The 18,391-nt window shown below is 45.1% G+C and overlaps 1 protein-coding gene across 1 annotated transcript in view; it reads left to right on the forward strand.

The window, feature by feature from the left end:
• Positions 1-18,391, forward strand: part of LOC311239386 (trafficking protein particle complex subunit 14-like) — a gene marked incomplete at its 3' end in the record, with an annotated part of 74,903 nt that overhangs the window by 38,141 nt on the left and 18,371 nt on the right. The window contains exons 5-7 of the mRNA XM_084327693.1: positions 6,513-6,633; positions 7,014-7,161; positions 8,170-8,231. Of these exons, the coding sequence (XP_084183819.1) occupies positions 6,513-6,633; positions 7,014-7,161; positions 8,170-8,231 (331 nt within the window). The remainder of the gene's footprint in view (positions 1-6,512; positions 6,634-7,013; positions 7,162-8,169; positions 8,232-18,391) is intronic.

The raw sequence follows: 18,391 nt of genomic DNA on the forward strand, positions 1-18,391 counted from the left end.
ACCGTTGGGAAGGATCCGGACTTTTTTCGGAGGAAAGAACAGTCTCTCAAGGCGAACAAGCCTGTTGATGTTAGAGTAGCGTGGAGCAGGGGTGGCAGTGATTTACAGAAGGCTACCGAAGCCTCCTTTGAGTGTTCGCTTTTAATTGCAAAAGCAAAGAAACCGCACAATATTGGCGAGCAGCTCATCAAACCAGCCTGCATCAAAATGGTTTAGAAACTGTGCGGCCCACAGGTGGCGGATAAACTAAAATCAGTACCACTCTCGAACAATGTAGTGAAAGACCGAATTGATAAGATGTCAAGTGATTGCGAGCAGCAGCTGTCAGAAAAGCTTAAAGGGTCCATTTGCCATACAACTTGATGAAACTACAACTGTCGCAGACGAGGCTGTGCTCATCGTTTATGTGCAATATATCGAAAATGAGGATCTGAAGCAGGACATTCTCATGTCAGTCAACCTCTCGAGGTGAGGATATTTTTACTGCAGTGGATTCTTACTTCATTCAACATAAATGCAAACCGTTCACCATTAGGGCCTGATTTGAGAGGATGAATACAGGATTTGAATATTGGCCAAAATTTTGAAATACATATGGTGCAAGATTAGATTTGTTGATTGAAGGCACAAGTCAAAGAAGCATAGTGGGTCTAATTATGATGCATATGCCTGTGTATAAGCAGTTTGTTATTAAAATGACAAAAAAAAGGTATTAAACCCAGCTAGGACAGATTCTCTCTGCTACTGATTGGAATTTCCTGTCTCATATTTAGTTTAATTTGTTGCATTGATTTGTTCCATAAATGCAAACCGTTCACCATTAGGGACTGATTTGAGAGGATGAATACTGGATTTGAATATTGGCTAAACATTTTGAAATGCATATGGTGCAAGATGAGATTTGTTGATTGAAGGCACAAGTTAAAGAAGCATAGTGGGTCTAATTGTGATGCATATGCCTGTGTATAAGCAGTTTGTTATTAAAATGACAAAAAAAAGTATTAAACCCAGCTAGGACAGATTCTCTCTGCTACTGATTGGAATTTCCTGTCTCATATTTAGTTTAATTTGTTGCATTGATTTGTTCCATAAATGCAAACCGTTCACCATTAGGGCCTGATTTGAGAGGATGAATACAGCATTTGAATATTGGCCAAACATTTTGAAATGCATATGGTGCAAGATGAGATTTGTTGATTGAAGGCACAAGTCAAAGAAGCATAGTGGGTCTAATTGTGATGCATATGCCTGTGTATAAGCAGTTTGTTATTAAAATGAAAAAGAAAAAAGTATTTTATGGTATCTTATTAGGAGGGGGTCCGCGAATTTCATCAGATGTTTGGGGGTCCCTGGGGGGAAAAAGGTTGGGAACCACTGATCTAGAGCACAGGCACACATATGGTAGACTCCTTTTTGTTGACTTTAGTTCAGCCTTCAACACTATTCTACCCAACAAGCTTCACAGTAAACTACACAAACTCGGACTGAACACCACACTATGCAATTGGATCTTGGACTTTCTTACAAATCGCACACAACATGTTAGGATTGGCAAGCACACATCCCCCACCCTGCCCATTAGCACCGGGGCCCCTCAGGGGTGTGTACTCAGCCCACTTCTCTATACACTTTTCACCCACGACTGTTGTTCCTCCTCTCCATCTAACCTCATAGTCAAATTTGTAGACGACACAACAGTATTTGGCCTCATCAAAGGAAATGATGAGACCTCATACAGGAGGGAGGTTGAGCGACTAGTGGAGTGGTGCGATGGTCATAACCTTGCTCTCAACCCCACGAAGACCAAGGAAATGATCATTGATTTCCGCAGGACTGGTGACCTCAGCCACTCTCCACTCCTCATTGGAAATGAGGAGGTGGAGAGGGTTTCAAAATGTAAGTTTCTGGGCGTGACGATGTCTGATGACCTGTCCTGGGGGATCAACATTACCTCTGCTGTGGGGAAAGCACAGCAGCGCCTCTTCTATCTGCGATAACTTAAATGGGCTAAACTCCCACAGGGACTGATGGCCAACTTCTACCACTGCGCAGTAGAGAGTGTGCTCACGTACGGACTACTGGTGTGGTTTTCCAGCTGCACCAGGGCAGAGAAGGAGGCCCTCCACAGAGTAGTCAAGGCTGCAAGGAGGATCACTGGAGCTAGCCTCCCAGATATCTCCACAGTCTTCACCTCCCGCTGCCTACGTCGTGTGAATAACATCTTACAGGACCAGTACCACCCAGCACACCATCTTTTTCAACTGCTGCCCTCTGGTCGAAGGTATAGATCCATCCAGTCCGGAACTAGCAGACTGACCAACAGCCTCTATCCACGGGCTGTCAGGCTGCTCAACGATCAACATCAACTTGCCGCTCCGCACCCCCCCCCCCCCCCCCCCTCGCACACCCCCCCCCCAACCCCCGGTGACATAACTCCCACTTCTCCATTACAACAATAACTGTGAACCGGACTTGCATTGCTGCACTATACACTATTTCATCCATTGCAAGTATTATTGACATTATTATTTTGCACATGCTATATTTTATGTTTGTATGCCAGTGGTGATGTTCCAAACTAAATTTCGTTGTACCAACAATGACAATAAAGATTATATTGTATGGATTGTGTTTAGAAAGTAAGCAATCATTGGTGAATGAGAAATAGGCCCAGGGTTCCAAGGATACATGGCTGCAACATGTTCTGCAACAAGAACAACCTTTAATTCATTCAGAAATCACATCTTTATTTATACTGTAATTCAAACATTCACTCGGTCCGGGGCGTTCACTCGGTCCTGGGCGCTCACTCGGTCCTGGTCACTCACTCGGTCCTGGTCACCCACTCGGTCCTGGTCACTCACTCGGTCCTGGGCACTCACTCGGTCCTGGGCGCTCACTCGGTCCTGGGCGCTCACTCGCTCCTGGGCGCTCACTCGCTCCTGGGCGCTCACTCGCTCCTGGGCGCTCACTCGGTCCTGGTCACTCACTCGGTCCTGGGCGCTCACTCTGTCCTGGGCGCTCACTCGGTCCTGGGCGCTCACTCGGTCCTGGGCGCTCACTCGGTCCTGGGCGCTCACTCTGTCATGGGTGCTCACTCGGTCCTGGTCGCTCACTCGGTCCTGGGCGCTCACTCGGTCCTGGTCACTCACACTGTCCTGGGTGCTCACTCGGTCCTGGTCACTCACTCGCTCCTGGGCGCTCACTCGCTCCTGGGCGCTCACTCGGTCCTGGGCGCTCACTCGGTCCTGGGCGCTCACTCGGTCCAGCTCCCAGGCACAATGCTACAGTAAATCACGTTTGAACTCGTGGTTGAACAAATCTGAGGCCTAAAGAGGAGGCTTATAGCCAGCGTTGGAGCAGGCCTGTCTGTAGCCCTCAGCCAGACTGAACTAGCTCATGGAGTATTAGTTTGGGGGGGGGGGGGGGGGGCTTTTGATGTGACAAATTCACATTCAGCTGCGTTAATCGGTTAATCTGAACAATGTAATCACTTTCCTGTGGTGCTGGAACCACTGCACCACAGAGCCACCCAGCAAAGGCCTCTGGGTAATACCCACATGGAGGTGGGCCAGATCAGTGAGGTGTGCGTGTGTGATGTGCAAAATGGTTTCTGTGGGTTGTTCTGTGACTAATTATGTTTTTGTGTGTGTTGATTAACCCTTTCACTGCCGCACTACCAAAACGGTTAACCCTTTCACTGTGACAATACACAGAAGGTTAACCCTTTCACTGCCACACGGCAGCTGGTTAACCCTTTCACTGCCACACGACAAGGTTACCCCTTTACTATCACACAACCGACGGTCGCCGGTTAAACTCAAACTCACACAACCGACGGGTTAAACTCAAGACCATAATAATAATAAAACTTTATTTGTATAGCTCCTTTCATACAGAGATTGCAGCTCAGTGCTTCACAACAGAAAAAGACATAAAATCACAGTTTTTCACATTAGGATCTAACATCCCAACAGGCCACCTTGTTTATGGTTTGATTCAGTAAAAAAAAAAAAGACAATAATAAAAAGAGTAAGATAGATACTAAAATATAAGTACTATAATAGAATAGACATGAAATGAGCACATAAAGTAGTATAAAGTATAAACATAAAGTGCAGACATAAAATCACAGTTTTTTTACAGTGCAATAAAATAGTTCTGGATGACTGTTTATCAGTTTAAAATCGTCTTTACCTTCTCTGTTTGGTATCCACAGTTTAAAACCTGACAGTCTTCTCAAGGAAAAAAACAAATGGAACTTGTGTTTTCCTAAGTTTAAAGTTAAGTTACGTTTAAAAATCGTTAATCTTATCATCGGTAGACAAACTACAGATTTTCTAAAACTATTGAATAATATGGACACGTGGCATGTATGTAGGATACGTTTTAAACTGGTGTGTGTGTTGTTCATACTGTATCTAAACAGTGGTGGCCAGTGCTACGTATAGTAGGAAGGGTGCAGGGGGTGGGCTGAGGGGGTTGATATTCTCCCCTTCGTAGATAAAAAAAAAAAAAAAAGAAAAAAAAATCAGTTGTGCAATAGTCAATTTTGGTGAGTTGTTTCTATACAATTCACTTATGACATAAGTCATAACGTGGAACGAGTCTCGGAACGTGTGTACTGCGTTGTGTGTGAGAGAGAGAGAGAGAGATATCGCAGCCAGCCCACCCTCAGTGAAATGTATGCCTTGTGTATGTATGTGACAAATAAACCTCTTGAATCTTGCCATATTCAATCAGTTTCAGTAACTACAGAACAGTACAGTTAGACTGATAAAAAGTGTCCATATAAATCCATTTGTTAGATCCAACACTGTCTGAATGTACAGTATCTCGTGATGATCTCTCCGACTCCTGAGAATACACTTCTTATTACCGAACCAGCTAAACGAGAGTATAGCCTAGCTAAGCTAACTCACTGAATCTGAAATGAAAATACTCCTGGCTCCTCCACCAAGCGGCAATTATTTTCTGTCTGAGACTGACGAGTGACACAGTGGCACAGAGCTTGCTTCGAGCGCTAGAAAACCGCGCCCGAGACATCATATTTGAACACCCTGATAGGCGAAATTAATTTGCTTGATCCATTTACATTGGCTGTGACGATACATTGGCTGCAGTGACGCCCACTCAGCGAGCGTTAAGTCTAGCGCTCAGGTTTGGAGGTAGATGTAGTCTATCAGGAGAGAGTGACGTGAATCACGCACAAAACAATGATTTATATTTGATATATTAACGTTATTGTGCATTTTAAACACAAACATACTTGAAATGAGTAATTATTATTCATTTTAAACATGTTTAGTTTATTTTTAGGGGTCCATAATCTAAAATAAAAAAACACAATTTCTTCTCCTTCTCTCTCCACCAGTGGGGGCGGCGCCTGAGCGCCCTCTATGGACCAGCACCCACTGTATCTAAATCTAATGAACACACAGGGAAGTTGCCATTGTTGTTGTGCTCAGTATTTGCTAGTGAAACATAGTTACACAAAGAAGTCTCCATTGGGTTCCCCATGCTATCCATGCCGTGTCCTACTCGTGGTAGTCTTTCTGCATCGACAGATGAAAAAAACACATTTACTTTCAATAAATAGCCAGGATGCGTATCGTTACGGTGGGTCTTTAAACCAGGCCAGACTGACTGAGCATGTGTGAAAAAGAATGTTTACACTCTATTGTGGTTTTGGTGCTGCTAGCATTTTGAGAGAGACTTTGACTGATGACCAACACATGTGGGTCTGTATGTTGAATCACAGAATCGTCACACGAAGGGGTTGTCGTGTGCACATGCTATGTGATGGTGCTGGGTTTGGATGAAGCGGGATCTTGAGTCTGAATAAACCCGGGAGGACGCGTGTTCAAGTCCCAAGAGCTTTTCCTGTCAAGGTTCCCGTAGGATTGTTTTTCTCCCTCTCGCTTTTCACCTCTTTCCGCTAAAATCCCCTGGTTCCGTCCCTCCTCCGCTCTCCTCTCCTCTCCTCTCCTCTCCTCTCCTCTCCCCCCTCTCCTCTCCTCTCCTCTCCTCTCCTCTCCTCTCCTCCGCTCTCCTCTCCTCGTTCCGTCCCTCCTCCGCTCTCCTCTCCTCGTTCCGTCCCTCCTCCGCTCTCCTCTCCTCTCCTCTCCTCTCCTCTCCTCTCCTCGTTCCGTCCCTCCTCCGCTCTCCTCTCCTCCGCTCTCCTCTCCTCTCCTCTCTTCTCCTCTCCTCCCCTCCCCTCTCCTCTCCTCTCCTCTCCTCTCCTCTCCTCTCCTCTCCTCTCCTCTCCTCTCCTCTCCTCTCCTCTTCTCTCCTCCGCTCTCCTCCTCTCCTCTCCTCCTCTCCTCCCCTCGTTCCGTCCCTCCTCCGCTCTCCTCTCCTCTCCTCGTTCCGTCCCTCCTCCGCTCTCCTCTCCTCTCCTCTCCTCTCTCTCCTCTCCTCTCCTCTCCTCTCCTCTCCTCTCCTCTCCTCCGCTCTCCTCTCCTCTCCTCTCCTCCCCTGGTTCCGTCTCTCCTCCGCTCTCCTCGTCACAGTGTTGAACTCGACCTCCCAGGAAGAAGTGTGTGTGAGAGACGTGAGGATCCTCCCCAACTACAACTCCTCCTACCTTCCCATGATGCCCGATGGCTCCGTTCTCATTGTCGACAACGTCTGGTAGGTGCAGTATTCATTCATTCGGTAGTCCATTCATTAATTTGTTTAGTCAAACAGTCAATTAACCTAACAATTGCTCAGATAAACCAAACCATCCATCCGTTCAGGAGAGCAATTATGAAATGATTTATCCAATCAATCACTTAGTCAGAGAGACTGGTCACCAATCTCCTTACCGTTTGTGCCTGACATATTCAATTACTCTCATTTCCTGGCGGTAAAAAAAATCATTACCATAACTCTGTATGTAATTCCAAAAGCTTGTCAAATAACAGCCAATCTGGCAAACGACACGTCTCCTGTAGAACATAACAAACCCTGTGACCTCCGCTCTTTGGTAACCATGCCAACGAAAATGCCCCCCCCCCTTCCTGTTGCAGCCACCAGTCTGCAGAGGTGGCCATGGCGTCGTTCTACCGGGTGGACAGCGAGTCGTCACGGTTACCGAGCATGCTCAGTGCCCTGGAGGAGCAGAACTTCCTGTTTCACCTGCAGCTACGAGATCAGCCAGAGGAGGACTCTAGTGAGGTGAGATGGAGGGAGGGAAAGAGAGAGTAGGAAAGGGAAGGGAGAGGAGGAGGAGGGAGGACGAGAGGAGAGAGAGAGCATGAGAAAAGGAGCGAGAGAAGGAGGAGAGAGTCTAACCTTTATTTAGACTCAAAGGTCACGGAGGTCGCCCTCATTTACTGTGACGTCGAGAGACAGGCAGGTCAAAGGTAGTCACACAAAACAGAAAAACAAAAGAACTAAAGAACTAAACTATGAAAATCACACAAACGGTTGGTTTGTGATCATGGTTTTGAACTGTGCAGATGTTCCATGAGTCAGGAGCACTGAAGGAAAATGCAGACTTTCCAAGCTCAGAACATACTCGAGGGACCTTAAGCACAAGCCAGTCATTTGAGCGAGTCAGACAGGGTCCAACTTTCCAATTCAGCAACCTTGTGATGTAAAGGTGGTAGCTTAGAAATAAGGGCTTTGTAAATAAACAAATCCCAATGTTTATTACGCCTCTCTGCCAGGGAAAGCCTATCAACCTTATCACACAAGAGACAATGGTCAGTTTCATAGCTATCACCATTAATGAATCTGAGGGCAAGTAATAGAGTCTAGGGGCTTAACAGTTAGAAAAGAGAGGAGGAGAAAGGGAGAGAGGCGGAAAGAGAGTAGGAAAGGAGGGAGAAAGAGAAAGAGAAGGAAATAACTAAAAAGGGAAAGGGAGGAGTGAGTCAGACGAGGTGGGAGGGGAGAGAAGAGGACAAGTTGAAAATAGATGAGAGATATGTCCTGTATCCCAAGCGCAGCATATCACATCAATATGTAATATGGGATGAAAATGGTATTATGCAGGTAATCATCCATAGCACGGGTTTCTCAGACTTTTTCATTCTCCATGGACGGGACCCAATTTGGAACTCAGATTCGCGTAAATCATATTACCGAACATACCAGTAAATCATTTTGGAATCCGTGATCCCAGGAAATACTTATCTACCGCTATAATATTGTGTTGGTCGATGTGTTTCTCTACTCTAGGGTCTAGAGGTGCCCCTGGTGGCCGTGTTGCAGTGGTCCACTCCAAAACTCCCCTTCACCAGGTACCAGTTGGCTCATTCCGTTCCCCCGGTCGAATTCTACTCATGCTGATAATAAATCACACGCTGCTCTGCTCACTGTTAACCCCAATGAGAGGGTTTTATATGCACATTAACAGTCTAGACACAAGCTAATATGAGGTTTAAGACAGTATGACAGCTTTATATGAACCCTATTATATGAACCCAATTACCAATACGCCTGTGTTCATGGAGTAAATGATATTGAGGGTATTAACCCACGGAACTGAATCCAACCCTAAACGGGACATTGATTGTCTGTTGGTTTGTTTTGAAATTGGAACCTATAACATAATCCGCGCGTTTGCGGAAAAAACGGCAGCTTCGCTAGCGGACGGTGACGTATCCTTCAGTTTCAAAAGTTCATCGTCTCTCCGGACCTTTCTGTCCGTCAAAGCGGTGACTAATCTGTCTGAGACGAACGTGTCATCAGTCTTGTCCAACAAATGGACATTCTCTTAGTTGAAAATCACGTCAAAACAGACGTAGACGGACAGACATAATGGACCAGTGTAGCCCCAGCCAAGGTGTGCCCCAGTATCTTGGCTGATTTAAAATTATTTTAAATTCCAATCTGAATTGGAATGCGTGGGTTGAGTGTGTGAGTAAATCTCAACATGTAATGACTGGTTTTCCATGAAATTAGCTGGGCATGTTCTTATTTCCTATATTGGAAACGGGTGAGCTATTACTACTATTATTTAATATAACTTTTAAATCGATACAATCGGATCTTGCAAGATGGTATAACTTACTTATCTCTTTATCAGATAGAATTTCAATGATTTAAAAGGAACATTCTGTCTAGGATGCATTTTTTTTTTTTTAAACTTTATTTCTTTTTAGCGTTTATCGCTTTTCTGGTCAAGCATGACCGACAGATTCAGGGTGAAACGTGATATAGAGCAGGGGAAGACATTCTGGTAAATGACGGCGGGTCCGGGAATCGAACTCGGAGTCCACCAGATCCGTGACGCAGCACGGTTTTCCCAGACGCAGAAATAGCGCCGAGATATGCAGTGAGCTACTGGAGCTCCCCTAGGATGCATTTTTGTAGGTCAATGCTTCCACTTTCACCCCCGTTCATATTGGGAAACACTGCATAAAACAATATAACTTTTTATTAGGGCTGTCAGTTTATCGCGTTAATTAGATTAATTAATTACACAGCAAATTATCGCGTTATGAAAATTAACTCAAAATTAATTACAATTTTTTTTTTTTTTTTTTTTTTATATAATTTTTTTTTTGTATCTCATTCATTCCATAATAATGTAGAATACACATTTACAGACTTTTTTTATTTTTTAATATGGTCCATTTGCATGTTCTTGGTATCTGATTCTAGGGAGATCTATCTCAGGGAATGTATTCCCAGTGTCAGAAATACTGTGGGCTAGATCCACAAAGAATGGATTCCCTGGTCTGCATCCCCTTAACAATTGTGTGCCGTACTGTATTGTACCCATTCTGCAATCTGTTAATAACATTTTCATTCAATCAATCAATCTGCGCGGTGATTGATTGAATGAAAATTTTATTTTGAGTAAATTGTAATGAACCAAATGAGAATATCAATACATTTTTTTGTATATTTGACTGTGAATAACACCATGCTCAAATTGACCAGACCTGAAAAATCTAAGCAAATTAATAGATGGAAGATGATTAAACAGAAGGTTTTGTAGATACAGTACTGAATTCTGCCATCCGGACACATGCAATTTGAAATATGATTATATAATATAGAATATCAGGCATAAAATGGTTATGCGATTAAAATGCGATTAATTAGATTAATTAATTACAAATCCTGTAATTAATTAGATTAATTTTTTTAATCGCCTGACAGCACTACTTTTTATTAGTGCTGTCAATCGATTAAAATATTTAACTCGATTAATCGCATGATTGTCCATAGTTAACTCGCGATTAATCACAAATTAATTGCATTTTTTTTTTTTTTTTTTTCTACCTTAACACAATGGCGCCCAAGCACGGATATATCCGGCTTTCGATTCCACCCGTTGTGGACAGAAGCACGGATAAATCCGTGGCAAGTTGTTATTGCTTTTATTCCATTTTAATAACATATTCAAGGTCTCCGAGCGGCACTGCAGATGTACCCTATTCTTTGAATTCGACAGTGTAATACTGGCCAGATCCTCTTAGGGGCGCTATCGCGATAATGCAGTGTTCCCTGTGGCCGAACGGTGGACTATTTTTTTTTACTTTCAATGGAGATTTCAGTTAGCAGGATTCTGGATCTGCAGCCTGTAGCTTGGATTACGTTTTGCATCGCAGATTTCACCATGCAATAAGGGGATTTATCATCAGCCAATGGACATATCGATCTACCAGATGGCGATCGATAACTGGGAAATGCTCGGGGGGATCCCACCGGACCACGGTAAGATCTTTTTCACGTACAACCCGATCGGGCATTGTTTTGATAGCCATCCAGGCGTTCGGCCTATGTGGCTAGTTAGACGAACACGGTTATTTGGTTCAAACATCAGAAACGACGTCCCCCGCCCCCCCCCCCCCCCCCTTTCATGCATACATGCGTGAGGATCGTGCCGATCATATGCAGTTGAGCGTATCTATAACCGAAATGCCATTGGATTTAACGTTATTAGCTACTATTAACCCATTATCTCGGCTTCCAGGAAATATACTAGACCAAATCCGGTGTTGTGAAGGATCAGATTAAACCGAATATATATATTTATTTATGGATATATATTTAATAGTATTTGTATATCGTTTGATATCCCCTGTATATTCCTTGTACAATATGCACTGAATATCCCTTTAGTCTACTAAACAGCCCATAATAGTTTCATTCTACCATTGGACGAGAACCTGGCGCCAGCAGCCATACCCCTAGGTTCAAGTTCAATCGTGCCGACCAACATGTCGTGGCAAGCCCGGTTCCGCGTAGGAATACGTCTGGCGAAATACGAATGGTACTATTTGTTCACAGCGCATATATATATGGCGCAAGTAAAGTAGAACTTTCTTTTAGTCCATTAGTTCTTTACCCTCCAACCGAGTAACAGACGCGAAGCCTCACCCACGACGCACGTGTGGTGCAGTAAGGCCTACTTGGCCTCAGAATAGGCATTGAGATATCGTGTGGATTAATAGTTGAATTGTCATAGTTTGGCACTATACCGTCGAGTTGGACGTATTTCTATTAAGCTAATAATAGTCTATTATGTATGGTGCATCGTTCGGTTAGAGTTATAAAGTGAGCAGCACCCCCATCGTTCCTGACGTTATCTGGAGTCTTAACCAGGCTGGGCAGACCACTAGTGGTGCTTGCATCCGAGGAGCTCCGGGCCAGGACGAGTGGACCTGTACATTGGATTACTTTACCCGGACGACGGCGAGCCTTCCACGGCTTGGATTATCTACATGCTTTGAGTGCTTTGATTATTCCATGGATAACGGCCAACACTGCTGAGTGTTGGAACTACCCCCCGGAGATGAGTCCAGGTGAGACGGCGCTCTACACCAAGTGAGGTCGCCTCACGTCTCTCCGTTGTGGACCGGCAGCTACCGTCCACCAGAGGGTCTAGCTGTATTCATCTGCGGACCGAGGTTCTGTGGGCATCGTGTTCAGGACTCTGAATTCTCCCAAGAAATCGTCGGCCAGATGGGATACCGCCAGCGGCTCTTCTAACCCCCCCCTCCTACTGTCTTACAACCAGCAGGACCCCCCCCCCCCTTAGTGTATCCAGCTATAATCATTTAAGTACCATCGCTATAGTTCCCTAAAGAACCGGGTTGTATACTTACTCCCTGCGTAACCAGAGATTGGACATTCAATGTTGATTTACCTACGAATACTCATTTGCCATACAAGTGCATTTCAAATCATAAATGTCAACAAGTGAACGTTGTATATACCCTTTGCTATATAAAATATTCGATTTGTACATTTGTGTGGACTTCGTTTCATCAGGTGGGAAAGTGTTCATCATATCTATATCATGTACTGGATGGCCAGAAGTTAAAGTACAAGAGGTAGTGGTTTAATAATACCATACTTGTGCAGCTTTACTCCCGCTGCTGGGGTGAAGGTATGGACAGGATGCCACTCAGTTGTAAAACGGTTTTAATTCTTTTCTCCAACAGGTTACAAACCTTGAAACAAAACACACATTCAATCAATAACTACCACAATAATACTATCATTCTTAAAACAAATCGCTTACACACATTCACTCACCAGTCCTCACTCGTTTCCCTTCGCTGCTGTCAAATTCCCCGCAACTTCTTGTTTACTGTTTCACTGACACCACGTGACGTATCTCGACCAATTACAGCCCACTCCTCGCTACGTCCCTGGATCACATGTGAATGAATACACCTCCATTCACAACTTTAACCAAGCATACAGTGCCTCCATACATCCGAAATGACAATATAATTATAACCATAGCTCAACTACCACTAATCAACATTCACATAAACGCACAGCATAAAAAACAACACAAAAAAAACATTACTTATTTACAAACACAGACTAAAGTGCACCTAACCTCCACCACCACAATAGAAAGCTGCACACCTCCCACTTGGTATCCTGGTCTTTAGACCCAAGGAGACCACAACAGATAAACACTCTCCCTTGGTGGTGGACACAAGTCTGTTCAGAGTTGACTCAGGGAATGCTACTCCCTTTTTAGCTGCCAAACAAAGTTCTCGGAAGCGGCCCCAAGCTCCCATGCTTCGAGGACAGACCCTCTTTTTGAAGATGAAGAAATGCCCCTTCAAGGACAAAAATGTCACATATTTATTTTGTTAAAGCTTGAGTTTGAGATGTAATGTCTTCCATTTATTCTGTGAAACTGAAATCTCAGTTCCATTGCTAACAGGCTGTTGTAGTTTCCAGCTGTTTCAGAGAGCTTCTGTGCTCATATTCCATTCTTCCCAACTGTGCTATTAGACCATTGTTCTCTTCAGCATGTTTCAGCCTTTCAATTGAGGCAGAATCCATGACATGGGCAATGGCTGCATCATTCTCCTTCAGCTGTTGACCGAGTCCAGCAAGTAATTCCTTTCTTTGACTTATTTGAACGTTGATGCAGTTGATTTGCTCATCTTTGGCTTGCAATTCATTGTGTAGACAATGATGTTTGTTAACTGCCTCTCTCACTTTATCTGACTCTTTATGGAACTGTACGTGGAGATGCTCCACTTTCCCCTTCAGGGCAGAGGCCCCTTCACACTCATCATGGTGGATCTTCTCTCTCTCCTCAAGACTGTACTCAGTCATTTGCAACTGTGCTGATACTTTATCCAATTCACTTTTTAAAGAATTAATCTCAGACTGATGACTTTCTTGTGACCGTTTCATCATAGTATGTAAAGAGGCCTTTTCTTCCTCTAATGCAACACATTTCTCAGCCATGGTTAGCGACAAAATTGACAAATCTTTATCAGCACACTCTTTGCTTGCATCAAGTGCTTGGCCTCCCACTCTGCTCTCTCTATGGCTCCACCTCGGATTCGCCACTTGTGCACCGCTCGGCGGACCCAGCTGATGGCCCCCCCACAGAGCTTGGCCAAGCTGCTGAACCTTACACACAGCCTCTCTGGCATTGGGCAACACCAGGGTTTCGAGCGCCAGACTCGAAACCTCACCAGATTGCTTGGGCTGCCTTCTTTCACGCCTCCCACTTTGACCGGACTGAACCCATGGCTTGAGAGAGAAGCCTCCAGCGGGGAGGATCTCTTCCACTCCTCTCGTGACCTTGTCCAGTTTCTGAGCCCTTTTTCTTTTGGTGTTTACCAGCTCGCAGGAGATCTCCTCCACCGTGATCGCTTTTGCTCTCATAGAGTGTGCAAAATGAGTCTTAGAGTTGTGGATTGACATCTCCATCTCCTCAAACAGATCAGGGTGCGTTCCCCCCACAGTCTTCCCTAGCGGGCCGTCCCACAGCACCAGATCTCCCACTCTCTTCATCCGCTGTGGAGCAAGCCGACCCTCCCGGTGGCTGATCAAGAGCTCGATCTTCTCTGGCCGGACCAGCTCCTCCGTTTTGACTTCTGGGAAGAATCTTTTAAGCTGCTTCGGGCTGACGACTCTGCCTGCTCGGGCGATTTCATCCAGGCCATAACAGACTATCTGGTGGGGACTCCATGTGTCCTCTGAAATACGCATCCTGACTTTGAGCAGGTACCTTTCTGTCTTGACTCTCACTTTCATCCCACCAACTCCATGCACAACCAACGTTATCTTCTCCCCTCTCAGTCTGAGTCTTTTGGCAGCTTGGTGGGTTATGTAGTTGGTGTCGGACGCAAGGTCTACTAGGGTCCCAATAGTTTGCCCTCCGTTTGTCATGACCTCCATGATCATCATAAGCACAGGATGCTCCCTCAGGCCATTTTTTCCACGGAGACTACCACCCTTACTGCTTGTGCTCATTGACACTGTTGTTTGGTTGGTGAATGCCCTTAAAATCTGGTCCGCTGCTTCGGGGGAGACGTTAGCAAGTGCCTTCTGTTGCTCTTCTGAGAGTGTTCCTGTGTTTACGCCGCTTGTTTCCACCCTTTGTCTTCCCATTCTCCTCTCCTCTCCTTTTTGCCCTCCTTCTGCAGAGCACATGAGGTAGTGGTGGTCGGAGGTCTCTCCCTTTTGGCAGCACTTCCTGCAAAGGAACCTGTCGCTGCATTCTCCATCCCTCTGATGGGATGTCAAACATCTCTGGCAGGCTTCATTCCTTTCGACGACGTCTCTCTTTTCAGCCAGACTGAGCGCTTTGAACCTTTTGCAGAAGAAAATTTTGCCTCCGTGCTCCTCATCTCCACACGCTGCATTCTTCTCCAGTCGCAACCATTCCTGTTGCTCGTGTGAACGTCTTCCACTCTGGCTTGCTTGGCTTCTCGAACACTTCTGAGGGTCTTAGCTGCACCAACGCCTCAAGGACTACTTCTTAATTTTTTAAGAATTTTAGGAGAGCGTCAAAGTGGCCTTCAGGGGTGACATTGTTCACAGGTGCAGCTTTAAAGGTGAGCCAGCTCCTCAGCTCACATTCAGGCAGTTTGCTTTCAATAGCTTTGATAACAAGTGGATTCTTTATAGCTCCAATATTTCCTAAGTCTGTCAGGTCAGTAAGGGCCTTCTCAACAGCTTGGATGAGCTCTATTGTTTTTCTCTGCTGGTTACCTTTTGCCACCGGCAACTTCTCCAACTCTTCAATTATCTGAATGGCGATGGTGGTCTTATTCCCGAACCGGTTTTCAAGGACCCTAAACATATCATGAGCTGTGTCGTAGCTTGAGAGCCTAACGCCATTGATGATTCTCTCCTCCACACTGTCTAGGAGCTGGAATTTCTTTACTTCGGCTGACCCAGATGGATCTCCCTGTCGCTGGAGGTTTTCCCAGTCTCTTCGCCAACGGTGAAAGTCTCTCATGCAACCATTGAACTTTGGTAGCTGTATTGGGTGAAGGCGAACTCTCTGTATGGCTGCTGCTTGTGAGCCTCCCGCTTCCAGGCTTGCTATGCTAGCGCTGTGTGCTACCTCCCATGCTTTCCGCTGCGCCTTAGCCAGCTCGGCACGCTCTTCTGCGGCGGCCTCTGCCATTACCAACTGGATCTCAGCTGCCTTTTCTCTGGCATCTGCAGCCCTCTCCTCAGACCCAGCGCTAACTTCGGCTGCCTTTAGCCTGGTCTCGGCGGCTCTTCTTTCAGCCTCAGCGGCTCCATTTTCAGCTTCTGCAATGTCGGAGGCGGCCTTTAGCCTGATTTCAATGGCTCTATCAGCCTGCTCTTTCTGGACCCTGCCGAATTCAACAAACCACCTTCGCCAGAGGTCAATTCTCTTGTCCTCCAGTACTTGCAGCTTTTTTCTAACCTCGCACGCAGCGCCTTCAGGGATCCACCCTTCCCAGACAGCTAGCAGACTTTCTGCCTTGGTGATGAGAGATTCCAAGAGTGTGACTTGTTCTTTACCATTTTCGTAGGTGATTGTTTCCAGGTTAACTTCTCCCGCACCTTCATAGCTTCTTTCTGCCCGTCCAATGGCTGCTTTTAGCTCGGTCTCTGCATATTTTGACCAAAGGTTGGAATGGATTGCCTGCTTCACCTCTTTTAATGTTGTATCACACTCTATGGTTACCCTCTCCAAGTCTGCTTTGGCTTTATCATCCACAGCCTCCATGTCGCCTGCTTCATCAATCAGACAGGCCTCACACACATAATTAGCTGCATGAAGCCTTTCTGCGTCCTCAGAAAGGGATTTCCACTCACTTTTCAATTCCTCTCGCAGCATAGTTGGCGCCATTCGCAAAATGCTGTTGGCCTTTCTTGTGAAAGCTGCCTTCACTTTGGCCCTCTCTTTCTTTAATTGATCCATTTTTATTTATTTTTATTTATTTATTATTTATTTGACCATAAAATAAATAATTGTAATAATAAATAACCTAATAAATAATAACCTAATTGAGCGTACCCGTAACTCCTTATCTACCTTGTGTCTTCCGCCCTCTCTAGCTGCCTAAACTAGCTCAGAAGCTACTTCCCTAACTATCCTAGCCTAACTAGTCTTCAGCGGCGTTACCAGGCTCACCAGAGGTCCCCCCAGGGATACCGCCCAAAAATGGAAAACAATACAAATAAACAAAGTGGAGTAGGTTTCACCTTCTCCCGCCGGCTTGCCACCCAGGTACACTCAAACTAAGCTAAAGGTCTTGAAATTAGAGGGCTACTAATCAGCATACATATAATATGATTGGCACCATCGCAGGGCTAGTAAACAAACTATAGCTTTTATCCTCAACTGGATGGGGGACCCTGATGTAAACAAGACGAAAGTCCTCTCTGGTTTACATCCCCCCAGCAACCGTGCGCACTGAGCTGCACTGTATTGCACCCACTCTCCAATCTGTTAATAAAATGCTCAAACAAACAATCAACTGCCTTCATTGTTTGTCCACGTTAGCTTTGGTATGCTATTTGATAGCCAGTTTCAGTAGCTTGGCATTACTCCTGATCGCATTTGAAGTTGGCACTGACATCTGTCAAACCAAGTTTTCATTCATTCACTCATTCAGCTGCGTCAGCTTCCTTAGCTGTGTTAGATGCTTGTACCAGCATTTGAACCAGGTGAAAGTTCCTGCTCGCTGACCCGTATGGTCTGATGCGCGAGTTATTCCATTTACAACGACACAGGAGTACCTCATATCCCTCGGTTATTTTGTCCTTGTCTGACGGCGCGTTTCAGCCACTCTTCTGCCGCCGCCCGTGGTTTGTAACTGTGCAGCTTTACTCCCGCTGCTGGGGTGAAGGGAATGGACAGGATGCCACTCAGTTGTAAAACGGTTTTAATTCTTTTCTCCAACAGGTTACAAACCTTGAAACAAAACACACATTCAATCAATAACTACCACAATAATACTATCATTCTTAAAACAAATCGCTTACACACATTCACTCACCAGTCCTCACTCGTTTCCCTTCGCTGCTGTCAAATTCCCCGCAACTTCTTGTTTACTGTTTCACTGACACCACGTGACGTATCTCGACCAATTACAGCCCACTCCTCGCTACGTCCCTGGATCACATGTGAATGAATACACCTCCATTCACAACTTTAACCAAGCATACAGTGCCTCCATACATCCGAAATGACAATATAATTATAACCATAGCTCAACTACCACTAATCAACATTCACATAAACGCACAGCATAAAAAACAACACAAAAAAAACATTACTTATTTACAAACACAGACTAAAGTGCACCTAACCTCCACCACCACAATAGAAAGCTGCACAATACTTATCAATACAGTCAGGGAATTGTACCCCTCAGTTACATCCGGTATGAAGCTTATATTCATGGCGCTATAAAATGAGAACGTATTGATGATTCTTTTTTTTCTTTACGCCATTTTGAAGGGACGGTTTATGGTCTCAATTCACAATGAGAATGGACAGATAGCAATACTATAAAGTATAGATTTAGCTCTACAAACAGCCCCACGTCTGTTTACATTTCACGGTCCTCTTGAGATTAATTAGACTCATCCCAGTGGCCGCGAAAGTGTTAACACATTGACCGCTGGGGTTTGTGCCCATCTCATACCCCTCTCTGCCACCGTTAAAAGCCTATGGAGATGTTTA

This window comes from Notolepis coatsorum (assembly GCF_963971535.1).
Source record: "Notolepis coatsorum genome assembly, chromosome: 13".
NCBI lineage: Eukaryota > Metazoa > Chordata > Actinopteri > Aulopiformes > Paralepididae > Notolepis > Notolepis coatsorum.